The sequence below is a fragment of the Somniosus microcephalus genome, chromosome 14 (assembly GCF_052327205.1).
Source record: "Somniosus microcephalus isolate GS21.2 chromosome 14, FLI_Smic_1.0, whole genome shotgun sequence".
Classification (NCBI taxonomy): Eukaryota; Metazoa; Chordata; class Chondrichthyes; order Squaliformes; family Somniosidae; genus Somniosus; species Somniosus microcephalus.
The window spans coordinates 28601264-28623386 of NC_141000.1; the positions used below are offsets into that span (position 1 = coordinate 28601264).

General features: G+C 45.8%; 1 protein-coding gene across 1 annotated transcript in view; it reads left to right on the forward strand.

Moving 5' to 3' along the window:
• LOC147107403 (SPRY domain-containing protein 7) overlaps positions 1 to 22123 on the forward strand; it is a 53655-nt gene that overhangs the window by 26249 nt on the left and 5283 nt on the right. Inside the window, exons 3-4 of the mRNA XM_086006412.1 lie at positions 16517 to 16683; positions 18480 to 18582. Of these exons, the coding sequence (XP_085862538.1) occupies positions 16517 to 16683; positions 18480 to 18582 (270 nt within the window). The remainder of the gene's footprint in view (positions 1 to 16516; positions 16684 to 18479; positions 18583 to 22123) is intronic.

Below are 22123 nucleotides of genomic sequence, written 5' to 3' on the forward strand. Positions count from 1 at the left end.
GAGAGACTTGGGGGAGGGAGAGAGAGAGACACTTGGGGGAGGGAGAGAGAGAGAGAGACTTGGGGGAGGGAGAGAGCGAGCGAGACTTGGGGAGAGAGAGAGAGACTTGGGGGAGGGAGAGAGAGACTTGGGGGAGGGAGAGAGAGAGAGACTTGGGGGAGGGGGAGAGAGAGAGACGTGGGGGAGGGAGAGAGAGGGAGAGAGAGAGAGACTTGGGGGAGGGAGAGAGCGAGCGAGACTTGGGGGAGGGAGAGAGCGAGCGAGACTTGGGGGAGGGAGAGAGAGAGAGAGACTTGGGGGGGAGAGAGAGAGACGGGGGGGAGAGAGAGAGAGAGACTGGGGGGAGGGAGAGAGAGAGACTGGGGGGAGGGAGAGAGAGAGAGAGACTTGGGGGAGGGGGAGGGAGAGAGAGAGAGACTTGGGGGAGAGAGAGAGAGACTTGGGGGAGGGAGAGAGGGAGAGAGACACTTGGGGGAGGGAGAGAGAGAGAGACTTGGGGGAGGGAGAGAGACTTGGGGGAGGGAGAGAGAGAGAGACTTGGGGGAGGGAGAGAGAAAGAGACTTGGGGGAGGGAGAGAGAGAGACTTGGGGGAGGGAGAGAGAGACTTGGGGGAGGGAGAGAGAGAGAGACTTGGGGGAGGGGGAGAGAGAGAGACTTGGGGGAGGGAGAGAGAGAGGGAGAGAGAGAGAGACTTGGGGGAGGGAGAGAGCGAGCGAGACTTGGGGAGGGAGAGAGCGAGCGAGACTTGGGGGAGGGAGAGAGAGAGAGAGACTTGGGGGGGAGAGAGAGAGAGAGACTGGGGGGAGGGAGAGAGAGAGACTTGGGGGAGGGAGAGGGAGAGAGACTTGGGGGAGGGAGAGAGAAAGAGACCTGGGGGAGGGAGAGAGAGAGACTTGGGGGAGGGAGAGAGAGAGACCTGGGGGAGGGAGAGAGAGAGACTTGGGGGAGGGAGAGAGAGAGACTTGGGGGAGGGGGAGAGAGAGACTTGGGGGAGGGAGAGAGAGAGAGAGAGACTTGGGGGAGGGAGAGAGAGAGAGACTTGGGGGAGGGAGAGAGCGAGCGAGACTTGGGGGAGGGAGAGAGAGAGAGAGACTGGGGGGGGAGAGAGAGAGAGACTTGGGGGAGGGAGAGAGAGAGAGACTTGGGGGAGGGAGAGAGAGAGACACTTGGGGGAGGGAGAGAGAGAGAGAGACTTGGAGGAGGGAGAGAGCGAGCGAGACTTGGGGGAGAGAGAGAGAGACTTGGGGGAGGGAGAGAGAGAGAGAGACTTGGGGGAGGGAGAGAGAGAGACTTGGGGGAGGGAGAGAGAGATTGCCACTGTCCCTTTTATTTCATGGGCTTCAACTTTGCTGGCAAGGCTATTATGTGGCACTTTGTCGAACGCCTTTTGGAACTCCATGTACACCACGTCAACTGCTTTGCCCTCATCAACACTCTCTTGTTACCTCACCAAAAAACTTGATCAAGTTGGTTAAACACGATTTGCCTTTAACAAATCCATGCTGGCTTTCCTTACTTAATCCACACTTGTCCCTGATTATTGTTTCTAAAATCTTCCCCACTACCGGCCTGGCCTGTAGTTGCTGGGTTTATCTTTACACCTATTTTTGAACAAGGGTGTAACATTTGCCATTCTCCAGTCCTCTGGCACCACCTCCATTTCTAAGGAGAATTGGAAGATTATGGCCAGTACCTCCACGATTTCTTCCTTCACTTCTAATGTCCTTTAGGAAAGGAAATCTGCCACCTTTACCTGGCCTGGCCTATATGTGACTCCAGACCCACAGCAATGTGGTTGACTCTTAACTGCCCTCTGAAATGGCCTAGCAAGCCACTCAGTTGTAAAAAACCGCTACGAAAATCAATAAGAATAAAACCAGACGGACCACCCAGCATCAGCCTCTGCACCGGCTATGGACACGACAACGGCACACCCATTCCAGTCAACCCTGCAAAGTCCTCCTCACCAGCATCTGGGGACTTGTGCCAAAATTGGGAGAGCTGTCCCACAGACGTGTCGAGCAACATCCTGACACAGTCATACTCACAGAATCATACCTTTCAGCCAATGTCCCAAACTCCTCCATCATCATCCCTAGGTATGTCCTGTCCCACCGACAGGACAGACCCACCAGGGGTAACGGCACAGTGGTATACAGTCAGGAAGGAGTGGCTTTTGGGTGTCCTCAACATTGACTCCAGACCCCATAAAGTCTCATGGCTTCAGGTCAAGCATGGGCAAGGAAACCTCCTGCTGATTACCACCTACCGCCCTCCCTCAGCTGATGAATCAGTGCTCCTCCATGTTGAACACCATTTGGAAGAAGCAAGGGCACAGAATGTACTCTGGCTGGGGGACTTCAATGTCCATCACCAAGAGTGGCTCGGTAGCACCACTGCTGACCGAGCTGGCCAAGTCCTGAAAGACATAGCTGCCAGTCTGGGCCAGCGACAGGTGGTGAGAGAACCAACACATAGAAACATAGAAGATAGGAACAGGAGTAGGCCATTTGGCCCCTTGAGCCTGCTCCGCCATTCAATGAGATCATGGCTGATCATCCAAATTCAGTACCCTGTCCCTGCCCTCTCCCCATATCCCTTGATCCCTTTAGCCTTAAGAAATATATCCAACTCCTTCTTGAATATATTTAATTAATTGGCCTCCACTGCCTTCTGTGGTAGAGAATTCCACAGGTTCACCACTCTCTGGGTGAAGAAATTCCTCCTCATCTCTGTCCTAAATGGCTTACCCCTTATCCTTAGACTGTGACCCCTGGTTCTGGACTCCCCGGCCATCGGGAACATCCTTCCTGTATCCAGTCTGTCTAGTCCTGTTAGAATTTTTGTAAGTTTCAATGAGATCCCCTCTCATTCTTCTAAACTCCAGCGAGTATAAGTCCAATCGACCCAATCTCTCCTCATACGTCATTCCTGCCATCCCAGGTATCAGTCTGGTGAATCTTCGCTGCACTCCCTCCATGGCAAGAACATCCTTCCTCAGATAAGGTGACCAAAACTGCACACAATACTCAAGATGTGGTCTCACCAAGGCCCTGTACAACTGCAGCAAGACATCCTTGTTCTTGTACTTGAACCCTCTCGCTACGAAGGCCAACATACCATTTGCCGCCTTAACCGCCTGCTGCACCTGCATGCTTACCTTCAGCGACTGGTGCACAAGGACACCCAGGTCTCGTTGCACTTCCCCTTCTCCCAAACTATTGCCATTCAGATAATCTGCCTTCCTGTTTTTGCCACCAAAGTGGATAACCTTGCATTTATCCACATTATACTGCATCTGCCATGCTTCTGCCCAATCACCCAACCTGTCCAAATCATACTGGAGTTTCTCGGCATCCTCCTCACAGCACACACGCCCACCCAGCTTTGTGTCATCTGCAAACTTGGAGATATCACATCTAGGTCCCTCGTCTAGATCATTTATATATATTGTGAGTAGCTGGGGTCCTAGGACCGATCCCTGCGGTACCCCACTAGTCACTGCCTGCCACTCAGAAAAAGAGCCGTTTATTCCAACTCTTTGCTTCCTGTCTGCCAGCCAGTTCTTTATCCAAGTCAGTACCTTGCCCCCAATCCCATGTGCCTTAACTTTACACGCTAATCTTTTATGCGGGACCTTATCGAAAGCCTTCTGAAAGTCCAAATACACCACATCCACTGGTTCTCCCTTATCCTACCAGTTACATCCTCAAAAAATTCCAGTAGATTAGTCAAGCACGATTTACCTTTTGTAAACCCATGTTGACTTTGTCTGATCCGGTCACTGTTTTCCAAGTGCTCTGCTATTACATCTTTTATAATGGACTCTAGCATTTTCCCCACTACCGATGTCAGGCTTACCAGTCTATAATTCCCCGTTTTCTCTCTACCACCTTTTTTGAATAGTGGGGTAACATTAGCTACCCTCCAATCCATGGGTACTGTTCCAGAGTCTATCGAATTTTGGAAGATGACCAGCAATGCATCTGCTATTTCTAGGGCCACTTCCTTAAGTACCCTAGGATGTAGATTATCAGGCCCTGGGGATTTATCGGCCTTCAATCCCGTCAATTTCCCTAACACCATTTCCCTACAAATACTGATTTCTTTCAGTTCCTCCCTCTCATTAGACCCTATGTTCTCCGACATCTCTGGGAGGTTATTTGTGTCCTCCTTTGTGAAGACAGAACCAAAGTATGTATTTAATTGGTCTGCCATTTCTTTGTTCCCCATTATAAATTCCCCTGATTCTGACTGCAAGGGACCTACGCTTGACTCCACCAATCTTTTTCTCTTCACATATCTATAAAAGCTTTTACAGTCAGTTTTTATGTTCCCTGCCAGCTTACTCTCATTCTCTATTTTCCCCCTCTTAATTAATCCCTTTGTCCTCCTTTGCTGAATCCTAAACTGCTCCCAATCCTCAGGTTTACTGCTTTTTCTGGCCAATTTATGTCTTCTCCTTGGATCTTATGCTATCCCTAATTTCCCTTGTTAGCCACGGTTGAGTCATCTTTTTTGTTTTATTTTTATGCCAAACGGGGATGAACAAATTCTGTAGTTCATCCATGCGATCTTTGAATGTTTGCCATTGCCTATCCACTGTCAACCCTTTGAGTGACATTCCCCAATCAATCCTACCCAACTCGTGCCACATACCATTGTAGTTTCCTTTATTTAAATTCAGGACCCTAGTCTCTGAGTCAACTACTTCACTCTCCATCTTAATGAAGAATTCTATCATATTATGATCGCTTCGACCCAAGGGGCCTCGCACAACGAGATTGCTAATTAATCCTTTCTCATTACATAACACCCAGTCTAAGATGGCCTGATCTCTAGTTGGTTCCTCGACATATTGGTCCAGGAAACCATCTCGTATACACTCCAGGAATTCCTCCTCCATAGTATTGTTACTAATTTGGTTAGCCCAATCTATATGTATATTAAAGTCACCCATGATAACTGCTGTGCCCTTATTGCACGCGTCTCTAATTTCCCGTTTAATGCCATCCCCAACTTCCGCATTACTGTTTGGAGGTCTGTATACCACTCCCACTAACGTTTTCTGCCCCATGGTATTTCTCAGTTCTACCCATACAGATTCCACATCATCAGAGCTAATGGCCCAGTACTTCGGGTCCCAACGCGTGAGTAAGGACGGGGTACTCGCGCGTGGACCCGATGGAAGTGCTGGTTGCTTGCATGCGCGGGAAACCGGCATTTCCTCCAAGGGGTTCAGAGGTCCAACGCGTGCGCGCAGGACTCTGCGTGCACGCGTTGAACTTCCTCCTTTTTTACAGGTTTGCCCGTGTATAAGGGCCTCAACTTTTTACGAATGTAAAAAGGAGACGTAAGGACTTGATTCTTTAAGGTAAGTGGCCTATTATTTAAAATTATAAAAAAAAAATCCACAGCTTTATTGTTTTTAAGGACTTTACAGTAAGGTAAGTGTATTTTTAGACCCGATTTTTTTTTTTAATTATTTTTTTCAAAAATTTGAATAATTGTTTAAAATAGTTTTTTAAAGTTATTTATAGTTCATTTAATTAGTGGGATGTTTTTTAACATTTTATTTAAAGTTTAAGTAGTGTTTTGGGCGCCCGTAGTTTTCATGAGTTTGACAGTTCTTACTATCAAACTCATGAATGAAGTTTTCTCTCCCCTGATTGGCTGCCCAGTGCTCACCTGATCCCAGCCGGCACATCGAACTAACTACGCCGCTGGATCAGGCAAGCACAGCACGCCGACAGCTGAACCGGGCCAATGACAGGAATTCCAAGCAGGCCCAGGCTTCAGCTGTCGGCGTGCCGGGCAAGTGCACATCGGGGGCTTGCACGCGCGGCAAGCCCCCGAACCTAATTTCTGGGCCAATATCCTTCCTTTCAATTGTGTTAATCCCCTCTTTAACCAGCAATGCTACCCCACCTCCTTTTCCATTTTGCCTATCTTTCCTGAATATTGCCTTGGTCACCCTGGAGCCATGTTTCCGTAATCCCAATCATATCATATCCGTTTACCTCTATTTGCATAGCTAATTCATCCACCTTATTACGAATGCTCCTCGCATTAAGACACAAGGCCTTCAGGCTTGTTTTTTTAACACTCTTACACCTTTTAGAATTATTATTTACTGTGGCCATGTTTGATTTAAACCCTTGATTTCTCTGACTGCCACCTTTGTTTTTCTCCTTCCTGTCTTTTGCTTCTATACTTGTTTCCCTTTCCTCTGTCTCCCTGCTCAGGTCCCCAACCCCCTGCCATTTTAGTTTAAACCCTCCCCCAGAGCACGAGCAAACACTCCCCCCTAGGAGGATGATAGGACATCAGTCCCGGTCCTGCCCAGGTGCAAACCATCCGGTTTGTACTGGTCCCACCTCCCCCAGAACCGGTTCCAATGTCCCAGGAATTTGAATCCTTCCCCCTTGCACCATTCCTCTAGCCACGTATTCATCTGAAATATCCTTCTATTTCTACTCTGACTAGCACGTGGCACTGGTAGCAATCCTGAGCTTACTACCTTTGAGGTCCTATTTTTAAATTTACCTCCTAACTCCCTATATTCAGTTTTTTACCTATATCGTTGGTACCTATATGCACCACGACAATGGCTGTTCACCCTCCCCTTCCAAAATGTTCTGCAGCCGTTGTGAGACATCCTTGACCCTTGCACCAGGGAGGCAACATACCATCCTGGAGTCACGTTTGCGAACGCAGAAACGCCTATCTATTCCCCTTCCAATAGAACCCCCTATTACTATACCTCTCCCACTCTTTTTCCTCCTGTCCTGTGCAGCAGAACCACCCACGGTGCCAGGAAGTTGGCTGCTGCTGCCTTCCCCGATAAGCCATCTTCTCCAACAATATCCAAAGTGGTATATCTGTTTGAGAGGGGGATGGCCACAGGGGACCCCTGCACTACTTGCCTGCGCCCACTACTCTGCCTGGTGGTCACCCATTCTCTTCCTGCCTGTGCAGCCTTTACCTGCGGTGTTACCAACTCCCTAAACATGTTATCCACGACGTCCTCAGCATCGCGAATGCTGCAGTATGTGTCCACTCGCAGCTCCAGCGCCGCAATGCGGTCTGTCAGTAGCTGCAGCTGGATACACTTCCCGCACACATGGTCGTCAGGGACACAGGAAGTGTCCCTGATTTCCCACATAGCGCAGGAGGAGCATACCACGGGGCCGAGCTCTCCTGCCATGACTTACCCTTTAATTAATTCAAATTAAATTAAATCAAATCAATCCCACCAATTACACTATAATTAAATGATATACTTAAGGGCCCTGGTTTACCAGCAGGGCCCGCTACACCACAGACACCCTATAAACTATAAACCACAAAATTTAAGTTTGGAAAAAAGGAGAAAGAGAGAAATACTCACCAACCAATCACTTACCTGCCTTCTGGTGACGTCACACTTCGATTACTTTTTACTTCTCTACCTCCCTCTGAGCTCGGAGATTGGTGAGCCTACAGGTCCGCCGCCGCTGTGGGGCCTACCTGCTCCCCGCCTCTTTATATCACCGCCGCCGCCTCACTCCACTCCACAGAGGTCCGCCGCCGCTGCCGCACGAGGGAAAAACCTACTTGACTTCGTCCTCACCAACTTACCTGTCGCAGATGCATCTGTCCATGGCAGCATTGGTAGCAGTGACCACCGTACAGTCATTGTGGATACGAAGTCCCATCTTCACACTGAGGACGCCCTCCATTGTGTTGTGTGGCACTACCACTGTGCTAAATGGGATAGATTCAGAACAGATCTAGCAGCTCAAAATTGGGCATCCATGAGGCACTGTGGGCCATCAGCAGCAGCAGAATTGTATCCCACCACAATCTGTAACCTCATGACCTGGCATATCCCTCACTCTACCATTATCATCAAGCCAGGGGACCAACCTTGGTTCAATAAGGAGTGCAGAAGAGCATACCAGCAGCAGCACCAGCCGTACCTAAAAATGCGGTGCCAACCTGGGGAAGCTGCATGCTATAGACAGAGCTAAGTGATCCCACAATCAATGGATCAGATCAAAGCTCTGCAGTCCTGCCACATCCAGTCGTGAATGGTAGTGGACCATTAAACAACTAACGGGAGGAGGAGGCTCCGTGAATATCCCCATCCTCAATGATGGTGGAACCCAGCACGTGAGTGCAAAAGACAAAGCTGAAGCATTTGCAACCATCTTCAGCCAGAAGTGCCGAGTGGATGATCCATCTCGGCCACCTCCTGAGGTCCCCACCACCACAGAAGCCAGTCTTCAGCCAATTCAATTCACTCCACGTGATACCAAGAAACGGCTGAGCACACTGGATACAGCAAAGGCTATGGGCCCCGACAACATCCCGGCTGTCGTGCCGAAGACTTGTGCTCCAGAACTAGCCGCCTCTAGCCAAGCTGTTCCAGTACAGCTACAACACTGGCATCTATCCGACAATGTGGAAAACTGCCCACGTATGTCCTGTCCACAAAAAGCAGGACAAATCCAATCCGGCCAATTACCGCCCCATCAATCTACTCTCAATCATCAACAGAGTGATGGTAGGTGTCGTTGACCGTGCTATCAAGCGGCATTTACTCACCAATAACCTGCTCACTGATGCTCAGTTTGGGTTCCATCAGGGCCACTCGGCTCCAGACCTCATTACAGCCTTGGTCCAAACATGGACAAAAGCGCTGAATTCCTGAGGTGAGGTGAGAGTGACTGCCGTTAACATCAAGGCAGCATTTGACCGAGTGTGGCATCAAGGAGCCCTAGTAAAACTGAAGTCAATGGGAATCAAGGGGAAAACTCTCCACTGGCTGGAGTCATACCTAGCACAAAGGAAGATTGTTGTGGTGGTTGGAGCTCAATCATCACAGTCCCAGGACATCACTGCAGGAGTTCCTCAGGGCAGTGTCCTAGGCCCAACCATCTTCAGCTGCTTCATCAATGACCTTCCCTCCATCATAACATCAGAAGTGGGGATGTTCACTGATGACTGCACAGTGTTCAGTGCCATTCGTAACTCCTCAGATAATGAAGCAGTCCATGCCCGCATGCAACAAGAGCTGGACGACTTTCAGGCTTGGGCTGATAAGTGGCAGATAACATTCATGCCACACAAGTGCCAGGCAATGACTATCTCCAACAAGCAAGCGTCTAACCACTGCCCCTTGACGTTCAACGGCATTACCATCGCCGAATCCCCCACTATCAGTATCCTGGGGATCACCATTGACCAGAAACTTAACTGGACCAGCCACACAAATACTGTGGCAACAAGAGCAGGTCAGAGGCTGGGTATTCTGTGGCGAGTGTCTCACCTCCTGACTCCCCAAAGCCTTTCCACCATCTACAAGGCACAAGTCAGGAGTGTGATGGAATACTCTCCACTTCTCTGGATAAGTGCAGCTCCAACAACACTCAAGAAGCTTGACACCATCCAGGACAAAGCAGCCTGCTTGCTTGGCAGCCCATCCACCACCTTAAACATTCACTCCCTCCACCACCGGCGTACCATAGCTGCAGTGTGTACCATCTACAAGTTGCACTGCAGCAACTCACCAAGGCTTCTTCGGCAGCACCTCCCAAATCTGCAAACTCTACCACCTAGAAGGACAAGGGTAGCAGGCGCATGGGAACACCACCACCTCCAAGTTCCCCTCCAAGTCACACACCATCCTGACTTAGAAGTATATCGCCTTTCCTTCATCGTCGCTGGGTCAAAATCATGGAACTCCCTCCCTAACAGCACTGTGGGAGTACCTTCACCACACGGACTGCAGCGGTTCAAGAAGGCCGCTCACCACCACCTTCTCGAGGGCAACTAGGAATGAGCAATAAATGCTGGCCTTGCCAGTGATGCCCACATCCCATGAACGAATAAAAAAAAAAACTTCCCTCAGCGTCCTAGGATGCATCCCATCTAGTCCTGGTGATTTATCTACTTTAAGTACAGCCAGCCTTTCTAGTACCTCCTTTATCAATTTTTATCCCATCCAGTATGTCCTCTACCTCCTCCTTCACTATGTCTATGGCAGCTTCATTTTCCTTGGTGAAGACAGATGCAAAGTTCTCATTTAGCACCTCAGCCATGCCCTCTGCCTCCTTGCGTATGCCTCCTTTTTGGTCCCGCTCCTCCTTACTGCCCGTTTATTAATTATATGCCTATAGAAGACTCTTGGATTACCTTTTATGTTAGGGAAGAGAGAGAGACTGGGGAAGAGAGCGAGTGACTGGGGAAGAGAGATTCCCTGCGCTTCTTACAATAGTGGTTAAAAAAAATCTAACATCCACTGTCGGCCTCATTTAATCGTCTCTTCTAAAACCTGCAGGCAGTTGTTGCTCAGGATTACACTGAGCTGGGACACTAAGGGCACTCAATTAATTGCGAACAGGTTAGTGGAGCTGGTGTCTGATATGAGCACCTTCATTATCACGAGTGCAAGTAGGAAAGCATTGTCAAGAAGCATTTCCCTTCAGATGGAACGAATTCTGCTCAATTTTCAACATTGACTGGATTCACATGTTTAAAAAAATGGGAGGAAAGCTCTCTCCTGAACTGACACTGATTGTCTGCGTCTCCTTTTGCTCTGATGTTCTTTGCAGAGAGAGACAGGGACATAGTGAGAGAGACAGACAGACAAACTGGGACAGAGGGAGAGAGACAGGGACAGAGAGGGAGAGAGAGAGATACAGGGACAGAAAGAGCAAGAGATAGACAGAGGGAGATGGAGAGAGAGAGACAGGGACAGAGGGAGACAGGCACAGAGGGAGAGAGAGACATCGAAAGAGGGAGAGCGAGAGATGGGTGAGGGTGCACTCCAGGTGAGTGTAGTCTGTTCCTGGGGACGTAGCAGTGGCCACACTTTGGAACAACACAGATGGAGGTGCAGCACGTGTACAATGGCCACTGGAAGGAGGCTAAAGCAAACAATTTTTAGGCCCGCGATTAAAAAAAATTTTAATTCAGAAAATTGTTTAAAGCCGGAAAAAAATACGGGAAAGTGGTGTTGTCCCCTTTTTGAAAGAGTCTATCAGGGTTATTTAAATCATGTTATGAGAGAGGGGAAAAAGTTAGTGCCCCCGATTGTACCCCAGAGTCTGTGAGAGACGGAGGGAATGGCAGCAGAAAAAGAGGGAACAACTTCTCCAAAACTGATCCCAACTCATCGCCAAGACTGGGGATAGACAACCTCACCGCCACCTTAGGAAGTTTAACTACTTTATTCACTTTCTTATTTGAGCTTCGTTTGGAATTAGAGTTTACTTTATTATATTTTGTTGTATGTTTAACGACAGCGTTGAAGAGGGAAAGAAAAACTTGGAGTAACTTCTTCTGTCAAAGCTGCACTGAGATTTGAAAGAATTTAAAGATTTTTAATGACCTTTTCACAAAAAATGAGTGATATAAACACTTTTTCCCCCTAAGTTTTGAATATGATTTTGGAAGAAACAAGCAAAAATCAATTTTCCCCTCATCTAAACAAGTTTCAACCAAGTCTTGAAGTCCAAATGCTTTTAAAGCAGCTCTGAATTACTTAAAACGTTTTAAAATTGAAATTTCTCAATATTTGATTTTGAACGATTATCTGAAGTGAGTAGCTTTACACAAACATGCAACCATACTGTTGAGGAGGGGGAGGGTGGGGAGGATTTGTAGGAGTTACATACAGTATTACTTTTTATTGACTTTTTAAAAAATCATTAAGGCGTTTAGGAAGAGAACCAAAAAAGGGGAAAAACACAAACCATGTTATTTTGTCTGTCGTTCTATAGTCCAAACAAGTCCCAGGAGTAATGTAAATATAGATTTCCTCTTAAACATTTAGTGGAGTGTTAATAGAAACAAGAGTTATGTAATGATGTATAAAAATTGCAAGAAGCTACTTTAGAAGAAACCACTATTTGTTTATTGAGAAAGACACAGAAAATACTTTGATTAAACTGATAATGTACAATTTCGATTTGGTATAAATGTTTGAAATAGGAGATTAAAAATTGAGAGTACACTGAAGTTTGTTTGCTGCTATTTAATTGCAGAGTACTTAAAAAATAATTCAACACTTTTCCTGATAAGAACAGGGATTAATATTGTGGAGAATGTTTGAAAGAAAAACATTAGAAGCGAAATTCATAAATTAACATCTTTACGTCACCATATTAGTTTCCAAGTCAATCTGATTGGTTCTCCTGTCCAGGAAGAAAGATGAATGTTTATTTCTGTTAAATCATAGCTTTTCCTGCTTTTTGTTTTTAATTCAGTGACGCAAATTGTGTATGTGTTTTTCTGTACTTGTGAATAAGTGCTGCATTTCTGACATGGAAGAAGACTTTTTTCTATTGCCAGTCCCTCCGTCTCTCACAGGCTCTGAGGTACAATCGGGAGCACAAACTTTTCCCCCTCTTTCATACCATGATTTAAATAACCTTGATAAACTCTTTTCAAAAAGGGGACAACACCACTTTCCCGTATTTTTTTCCAGCTTTAAACAATTTTCTGAATTTTTTTTAATTCATCGCGGGCATAAAAATTGTTTGCTTTAGCCTCCTTCCAGCGGCCATTGTACATGTGCTGCATCTCCATCTGTGTTGTTCCAAAGTGCGGCCGCTTTGGAGATCATTAATGGAAGTGATTGAAGTTGAAAATACGGATACCTGTTTTTGTTTAATTCTTTTTAATACTGTGAACTAAAGAACTGCAGCACTTTATATTTGTTGGTTGTCTGGTTGCATTGTGATTAATATTCTAATTACTTATGTGGATGTCCAGCACATCAGCGCCATAGGAAAGCTGCTGCTTGTGCAGCCACTGCTATAGTGACATGAGGGATGGGCTAATACGTTGAAAACTTTAAAATTAATACTAATTGCACAAATAGATAGGCCTCTTTCAGCTCACCTTGGGCTTTTGGATTGTTTGTCGATACATAACCCTGTAACTGAGTGACGTTTATGAAGTGTTATTGCATTATTATGCAGTTCTTTTATATCCCAGTCATATCTGACACGTATTTTTTTTAAATAGAGTTTGTACATGACGAACTAAAAGCTTTTAATTCTACCATAAACAAACTTGCAGAATGGGCATGTAAATGACAAGTGAATTTCAATAATAAGTGTGAGATGGTGCATTTTGGTAGGAGGATTAAGGAGACCACTTAATCCTTGGAAAATAAGAGTCTAAATGGGGTAGAGGTGCAAAGGGATCTAGGGGTATAGATTCACAAATCATTAAAAGTAGCAACGCAGGTTAAAAAAGCCGTAAAAATGCAAATAAACCACTGGGCCTCATTTCAAAAGCAGAGAAGTTATGTTGAAATGTATAGAACCTTGTCTGATAGTCTCATGATTTGAGATGGTGGGGTGGCAATATGGCATTACTGTATATATGCTTTTAAGTGGCTGTTGTAAAAATTGTTGTTGTAGTAAAATTTGCTCACGGACAATAAGGTCGCGCTCAAAAGAGTTTGTGGCCCACTCAGTACAAAAAAAAATTAGAGGGAACGTTGATTGTCATCTGTAATCATTAGAGGTTTAGGTAACTTTTCAATTTTAGAGGAAACCACTGCCATTCTGACTCTGGCTTCTTGTGCATTTTCTCCACATCCCTTTGCCCCACCATTGGCCTTCAGCTGTCTTGGCCATATGCTCTAGAATTCCCTGCATAAAATGTGCCTCTCCACATTGCTCCTTTAAGATCCTTCCTTCTTAAAATCCAACTCTTTGACCAAGCTTTTGGTCACTCCTCCTAATATCTCCTCCTTTGGCTCGATGTCCATTTTTGTCTGATTATGCTTCTGTGAAACGCCTTGGGACATTTTTCTATGATAAAGGTGCTATATAAATGCAAGTTGTTGTCAGGAATTGTGTCTGACCAAGATAACTCTGAACTTTGCCAAATAAACCTATATTCTTATCATTTGTCTCCCCTCTGGGTCCTGCACAGTGTTCTACTGTGAATTAAATAGACCTATGTATAATTGGCGCCTTCCTCCCTCCAGTTCCTTGAATTAAAACGAGCACAGTGTATTTGCCTAATCCATGACATATGCTTTGAGTACTCCTCGCAAGTGGATCTTCTGGAGAGGCCAACCCAGTTTCCAATCGACTCATTTTCCTACATAATAGTGACTGTACTCATCAACGGTGAAGTGCTTTGGTTATTCTGAAGATGTCATAAGATGCTATATAATTGAAAGTTCTTTCTGTAAACTTTGACAGGAGTTTAGATTCCCTTTACATTTCAGGAGACCATCTTAATAGAGTGTGTCTGATTACCTGTGTTTTAAATCTGAAGTCCTCAATATTCACTCCCACCTCTGAAGACACTTAACCAGAGAGCCATCTGTAGTTGAAGATGAAGCAGCCCATGGTATATGGAGTGTCTGGATTCAGTTTTCATAGTTTTATTAATAGTTGCTGCTTACCGATTATAACCAGTCCCCGAACCAATCAAGTTGTGGTTTTATTACATGAGATTTGGGACTTTATTGGTGTTTTCTGATACCCAGTGTCCTCTAGTTTAAAGCTATACTCCAGAACAAGACCCTGTAATGGCCTTATGCTTAACTATTTGTCTGATAAATAATCATTTATAACTTAAAATTTAAAGAACTTGGAATGAGCTGTTTGGGGCTTTCGCTGTTTCAAAATGTTTAGATGTCGGAGGGCAAGCATCACTCATTAAAAGCAATACACAACAGAGTATAAGAGAAGCTACAGTGGAGTGACAGAACATCTGTCTCCATGGCACAACCTCAGAAATGCCAACAAAACTTTGGTCCTGTTTAGAAAGACAGCAACTTTCTGCTCTGTATTTTTGTTGAAACCAGCGGATTTCTTGGGGGCTCTGCTGGTTTGAAACGGGGAGGGGTTGTATGGAGTATGAACGGGAGTCTCATTGATGCTGGACACTCATCTGAGGAGAATCCGCTGGCACAAATCGTTAGTGGGGTGGGGGGGGGGGGGGGGGAAGACTCAGTACATCGTGATTGACTGAAGGGACAGTGAACTCCGCTTCTCGGAAATGATTGGTTGAAAGATCAGTATAACACTACGGTAATTATTCCCACCGACACACGTTTTTTAATATAGATTGTTTAGCCTCACAGATATTTTGGTCTTATTAACATTGAAGGTGAGCGGGGTTTATCCTGGAGTGTTCCTTAATGGGAAATATGTTTGTATATAAAGTTCCTGCCTGGTTTCATTTATATATAATGTGTGTGTATACACACACACAAGAAGTTTTAGTGTCTTAAGTTGCATTCACAGGGCTCCTCCGTGCAGCCCTGACTACAGCATTTTGCTGTAATGCCAAACAGAGTGGAAGGAAGATCTGAAGGGAAATTCCCTTTTAGTAAATCTGTGCTTTTGTTTCAAATGAAAAGGTTGGGCCACCTTGATTATCAGCTTCCGCAGACCATGCACCCCAATGTATTTAAAACTGGCAGAGCTATTTACAGGAAACTCTTTGGTATCCGGTGCCGACAGGACTGGGATGGTGCCGGTTGATTAAAAATTCCGGATGAAGGAGGGTTATCTACCGAGGCTATTTTTAACAAACAAAAATTTTGAAAAATCAAGAAATGTGCAGTATACAGTAATTGGGTACTCACCTACAGAATGTTGTGTTAAATGGATGGTGGAAGATGCTTGATTAAGTACAGTACTGCCAGTTGAGGGTAATCCATAACTCTTTAATTACTTAAAGTGAGGTGTTCGGACTTCCGACGGCGCCAAGAAACCGAGTAGTGGCAGTTTGGAGAACTACCCCCACTGACTAACTCGGCCACTGTGGGAGACTCGGACTCGAACTTGGCAACATTTCCGGTTATTGAGGTGTTGTTTTCGGAGTATGAATTTTGCCAGTTAATAGAGAATTCCGGATATTTAGATGCCGTTGAAACGAGAGTTTCCTGTATGTGGTGTGGCTGTGTTTTTATTCTCCCTTTTTTTTTAATGTATATTTTTCTCCCTTTATTAAGTTGGTCCTCAGCCTCACTTTGTGCTACTTGTACAGTGGTCAGAAAGCTGCCCGGTGACCTGTTCCAACAGTTGGACTGTGCTGCTCTAGAGCCCATCCACAAAGCAAGAGAGCAGCCCAGAGTACTGACTTTCTCTACATTTGTTGGATAGTGCCTAACCTTCACTTTCTGCCTTTCCTTAATATCTTGGACAAGATCATGAACTCAATGGGGTACGGAATTCTAAATGCCAACCCGTGCCTTACCACTCTGGCACAATATGTTGGTACGTCATTGCTACGTATCTCTTATTTTTTAAGTCTCATTACAAGTAGCGTAGCAGTTGTTGCACTTCTGAAATTATTTGGTGTTTTGCTTCAAATGTAGGGAATCTCGGATTGTGATTCGGGCTCTGATGCTTCAAGTTAAGATTCTACATTTTCCAAGGTTGCTTTTAAACATGCACTTTTCAAGAAATTAAAGCAAACTTGGCTGTGGTTTAGATTTCCGGAAGCTGGTACGAATTGTAACCGTATTGCACTCTTGCTCTGTTCTAGGAGTCTGGGGAGTTGGAGTTGCTACCCAAAAAGTCAACCTTAACCAGATTCCTTTTGGTCGGGATGCACAAAGTTTAGTGCTTAGGCACGACGGAGCCATTTATCACAATAATGAAGAGCGAAACCGACTTCCAGCGAACAATCTTCCTCAGGAAGGAGATGTTGTGGTACGTAAGAAGGAATTTAGGATTTGCAGATACTCGCTAGGAGGGCTTTTGGTTTTCGAGCGTTTCCTCACTTCTTTATTTTACTTTTAACGGGGACACTTTTTTTTGGCTAAGTCTCCCTGATGCCCCTGGAGCTCTGGCTGCTCCAGCTGAAACCAGTGTTGCTTCTTGCACGTGCACTGTTGCTTTAAGGAAAGTACAGGTAAGTGACAATGAAGCTGCATTGCTCTCCATACAGGGAGGAGTAGGAAGGCTTCAGCTGTCCCTGTTGCCTCTGCCATCTGTTTCAATGTAGTAACCCTGCTGTCTAGGCCCTAAGCTCTGGAATTCCCTCCCTAAACCTCTCCACCTGTCTCCCCTCCTTTAAGACGCTCCTTAAAACCTACCACTTTGACCAAGCTTTTGGTCACCTGACCTAATATCTCCTTATGTGGCACAGTGTCAAATTTTGACTGATAACACTCCTGTAAAATGCTTTGGGATGTTTTAGTATGTTGAAGGCGCTATATCATTGCAGGTTGTTGTTGATGGCAGAATCTGGACTCGCACCTCTGATGACCAGAAACCCACCCTAGAGGTTGTCTTCAATAAATCAAAGACAACATAATGATCACACATACAGTGGCACATGGAAGGCAAATCAATGCGTTAATTTCAAACAGTTATTTGGAAAGTTTAAAAAAAGTTACAAATTCCTAGCGATGATGATTTGACTTTTCCTTGTTTTACAAAAATATGATGTGCATTTCCCTCGTCGTAGCTAATGTCACAGCGGCACTGTGTCAGGCTGTACAGCCACCAAACTACTAATGTTATCGATGCTGTCTGCCAAAAAAAGCAACTAGTAATATACATATATAAATTTATAGATGCTGGCTGCAAAGAACCTTCCTCCATAAGCACAATGCAATGACTGTGTTGCAGTGAATTAACTGGTACATTGGATGTGGTCACACTTCCTCCCTGGCTGGTGCATTGCAAAATGTGCTCCCAGAGTTCATTTCAGACCTTAAACACAGAAAGTGAAACAAACTGTATGAAAATGTATTTTATTTTATGCTATCTTTTAACATAATTAAAATAAAATGTTGTGCTGAGATAGCCTAGTTCAGTCAGGACAGTAGCAGTTGAGGGAGGGGGGGATGGTGGGGGAGGAGAGGACAGGAGAAGGATGGGTGCTTGAACTGGCCTTGTAGTTCTTGGACGAAGAAGGTGACATCAGTGCAGGTTTATTGCTCCTGATAGTTATCCAGTGCAAGTTGAGTGGAGGGCACAGCATTAAGCTCAGCTTTGCTGGTCCCCACCGTCGAATAGCTTGCTGACGTTCACTGGGCAAGATACGGAGGGTTGCTGGGAACTTACCCCAGAATGAATCAGTGCTGTAGAACTGCAAGAATTCGGGTTCTGCCGCTGAGAATCAACCGGTTTTTAAAAAAAGCTTAAATCAGTTAGATTTTTTTTAAAAACAGCATTCATACCACCATCCCGAGCTGCTGCTTTAGATGGGAACAGACTGCAGCAGTGCATTCTAACCCAGCTGCCACTTGACCCCATTTTTCAGACATCGTGTTTGTCACTTCCATCCTGAGTGACAGATGCAGTAGAGAATTCATTTGGAGGGAGGCATAACGAGGGAGATTAGTGTTTCACAAAGATGGTATTTCTTTTCAAAAAGCCTGTTTTAGAAATAGAGTTTGTGAAATCTGAGTTTTTGAATTGCAGCTTAGTTTATTACAGTTACATTTAGCTACAGAATCATGCAATGATCTAATTATTTTAACTTTTTTTTTTAAAAGGGGCTCACTTATGATCATGTGGAACTGAACGTTTATTTGAATGGAAAAAATATTCATTGTCCAGCATCTGGAATTAGGGGCACAGTGTACCCAGTTGTGTATGGTAAGTCAATTTATACACTAGCTCAGGAACATCCAAGTTTATTGTCTTCATTGGCTACATAGGTGTGTAGTATAGAGCCTCAAGAACCACATATAGGGGGCGAAATTGAGTATAGCCCCGGTTGGGGCGCCAGCCTCGCCAGGGCGCTAAAAGTAGCGCCCCGGAAACATTCGCGCCCCTGCAATGGAAATTGAGTGGTTGTGCTCCAAAGGGAAGCGCAGCGCTACTGGAGGCGCCCCGCATCCCTCTTGGGGCGCTGCGAGTGAATATCGTGGCGCTACGTGCCGCAGCGCCACACGCTGCGGCATGTCGCGCTGCGGTATTGCAGGCTTTCCTCCCCTTCTTAAAGGGGAGGGGCCTTGTGCAGTGCGATCTGGGGCCCAGCTGGGCCCCCAAGGATCGGGAGTGCAGGCAAAAGAGCCCGGCACCGAAGAGAAGTGCCGGGCTCTTGGAGCACAGCCGGCACTCCGCGGGGGGGGTTCAGGAGGCCGGGGACAGGAGCGCAGGCAGGTGCTGGCAGGCGGCCAACAACAAAAATGGCCGCCCCGCACCTCGCCTTTAATTTGCGCCTCCCCGGCCGCAGGTAGGCCACCCTGAACCCATCGGACATAGCGTCCGGCGGTAAATCAGGGGGCGCTGCCGAACATCGCGGCCGGGGCATCAGCAGGGCGCTGCGCACACCGATAACGCCATCGGCAGCGGCGCAGCGCAAACGGTTAGCGCCACCACTAACGTCCCGCGGAATTTAGTGGGAGACGTGGGCAGTGCCGCGCCAGGGCGCCAGTTGGCTTGCGACCCACTTAGCGCCCTCTCAAGGCGCTAACGGGTGGCGCAACCTACTGAATTTCTCCCCCATAATGTTCCCATTGATTTGCTTGTATCTGACATTGCTGAACTGGTGTTCCAATTTATAACCACCAATGAGAGCAGCAGTGCTGGGAACAACTCTTTCCAAACCTTTTGGCCCGTGAAATCCAAACAGGACAAACCAGCGAGTATGTATAAGGACAAATACCACTGAGCTGCTTAGGCTTTGAGGGTCGGATTTCCAGGATCCAGGAGCTAAATGTGGCTGGTGTTTGGACACCCCTGCTGTACATACATTGCTGGATATCTTCCTCGATAAGAGAAAAGTTGGGAAGATCCAATGCTGCGGGAGTCTACCCCCTTGGGCTGTCATGGTCAGGAAAGAGGATAGCATTCATGGCAGTCATTGGTGGTGTATCCTTTAGCATTGTTTTACATGCACAGAACGTAAAATAGAGACAACCTCAAAAGATCTCTTCCCCCCCCTCCCCCCCCACCCCCATCCCATGGCAGACAGGTGACCTGCTTCCAGGCCTTTGCTATTGTTGAGCTAGCCACTAAAATTGGGATGATCGTGGTTCGAGGTGAATTGCTCTACGAATTTTCCCTTTCTGTAGGGAAGAGGTAAACCTTTCCTCTGCCCCAAACAGGTTAAGCCAGGAGGTTAGAGTAGAGGATTTTTATAAACTTCACCAGAACTAGTAATGGCAAAATCTGTCAGCTCTCTATCCTGGAATTGGCACCTCCGCTGATTAACCTGAATTAGTAATTAAACAGGGAACCGAGTCAGAAGAAATAATTCATGGGAAAATGCTTTCTGCACAATAAAATAGGTTCTAGAGAACTATAATCCTGGATTAGATAAAGCTACAGTGGACCTTGCTTCAAATTAAATAATTTTAAGACTATATTATTGGGCGGGGGAGGGATTTTTTATTATTTGGATTCCACTGTACCAGAATTTTAGTGGCCAAAAACGTGGATTGTTCAGTGATGGTGCTGCTGTTTCACATCAGTACATGGGGAATTTTTAAACACTAGGGGGAGCTAACTGCAAAGATTTACAATCGCTGGTACAGAACATACTGTGTGCGAGCTGACTCACCCTTGTGACCCAGATGAAGTTGAGCTGGCATTGTAATTTGTTTTCAGTTATTGGATCAGCGTTCTGCCATCACAAAATTTATTTCACATTTAATTAATTTTTTTGTTGGCATGTTTTAAACATTTTTCTGCTTTGGAAAATGTCCTATACTGATCGGATTTGAAATCTAAATGCTTTAAAAGCTGATCTATTTCCCCATGTGTTACCCTTTCCTCTCCTCCCCATTCGTCTCTGCTTTTGAAGGTGCTAACACATTTATGGTTTCATGAGTGCCAGCTGCCCTCTGGACTTTTTACAACAGTCTATACAGCATTGCCAAGCTATTTGTCAATGGGCAGACAACATCAGAATTCACCCTGACCATGACCCCACCCAATCTCCACTCAAATGCAGTTTCCAGTGTAGGCTATTGGATAGTGATCAGGAGGTGGGATTTCCCTTTACTGAATGATTTTCACCTCCTTAAACCAGGGAAGCTGAAGTCAGTTTTGCCCATAAAATAACATTACATAACATAACATTGCATAGCGTAGCATAACGCTATAATGCAACATGGCACAGTGCAGCACAGCATGGCACATCAGAACATAGAATACAACATAACACGGTCCCCTTGTTATTGGCTCTGCTTATTTGTACAGCAAGGCAGGTTCAGTAACAACAGATAACTACGAGTGCAAAATTCATGTATGTGCAGTTACACCAAAATTATGTTTGTGGAGTTAATGCAAAGTCAAGTTTGTGACTTTGCCAGTCTAACTGGGCTTGCCCCTGGTTCCAAATTGCCTGTTCAGGTAGGGTGAGGATCAGTAATCTTGTGGCCAAGTCAGAAACGGTAGCCGTGACCTAACTGCTACTGCCAGTTGCTGTTTTATCATCTTTGTCACTGGTGATTAGAGGCACCAAATGAAGCACCCTTTCCAAAGGGAGTCTTGCCGCCACTTTGTTTTTTTTGCAATGTTGTTTCTGACATCAATCGGGATATCAGGGGCACCTGTTCCAGTAAATGGGGTATGAATCACTGACTGCATCTCAGCCTGGTATTTTCGCAGTTCAGGGTAATAATCTGCTCAGGTCATGCAGGCAGCATGCACTTCAGCTGGATGGACGGCAGCACTACTTTTATAGTCACATTGCTGGCCTGTACAGCCAGCCATCCCCTAGCCAGACTAAAGATGACAGGCACGTCCTAACCGTCACTAGATCAGAAATAAAAGGGGTTTATATTCCTAATATTATGGTTTCTAAAAGGTTGTGATTTCTACCTAATTTTAGACATTTGGACCCTGAATTTCTGCAGGATTCTCCCGATCTCCTGCTGTACCTTTTTCCCAAGTTATCATTTGGGATATTAGGTCGGTTTATCGATTAAACATGTTTGGGCATAGCTCAAAGGGTGTGGTGCCCAATATTCTAGGAAGGGGAGCAGAATGGGAGTAAATCTAAATTGCAGACCAGTTTAGTTTTTCTGCACTAAATTAAAACAGTGAGTCTGTGAATCTGGTGCAGGCGTGAGTTATACGTTCATCGACGCAGAGGACACAGCAAGGTTGCTTTTCAGGGAACGAAATAAGCATCAGTGCTCTTGTTCCAGAAAATGTTATCAAGGGATCCCACTAGCAGTCTGTG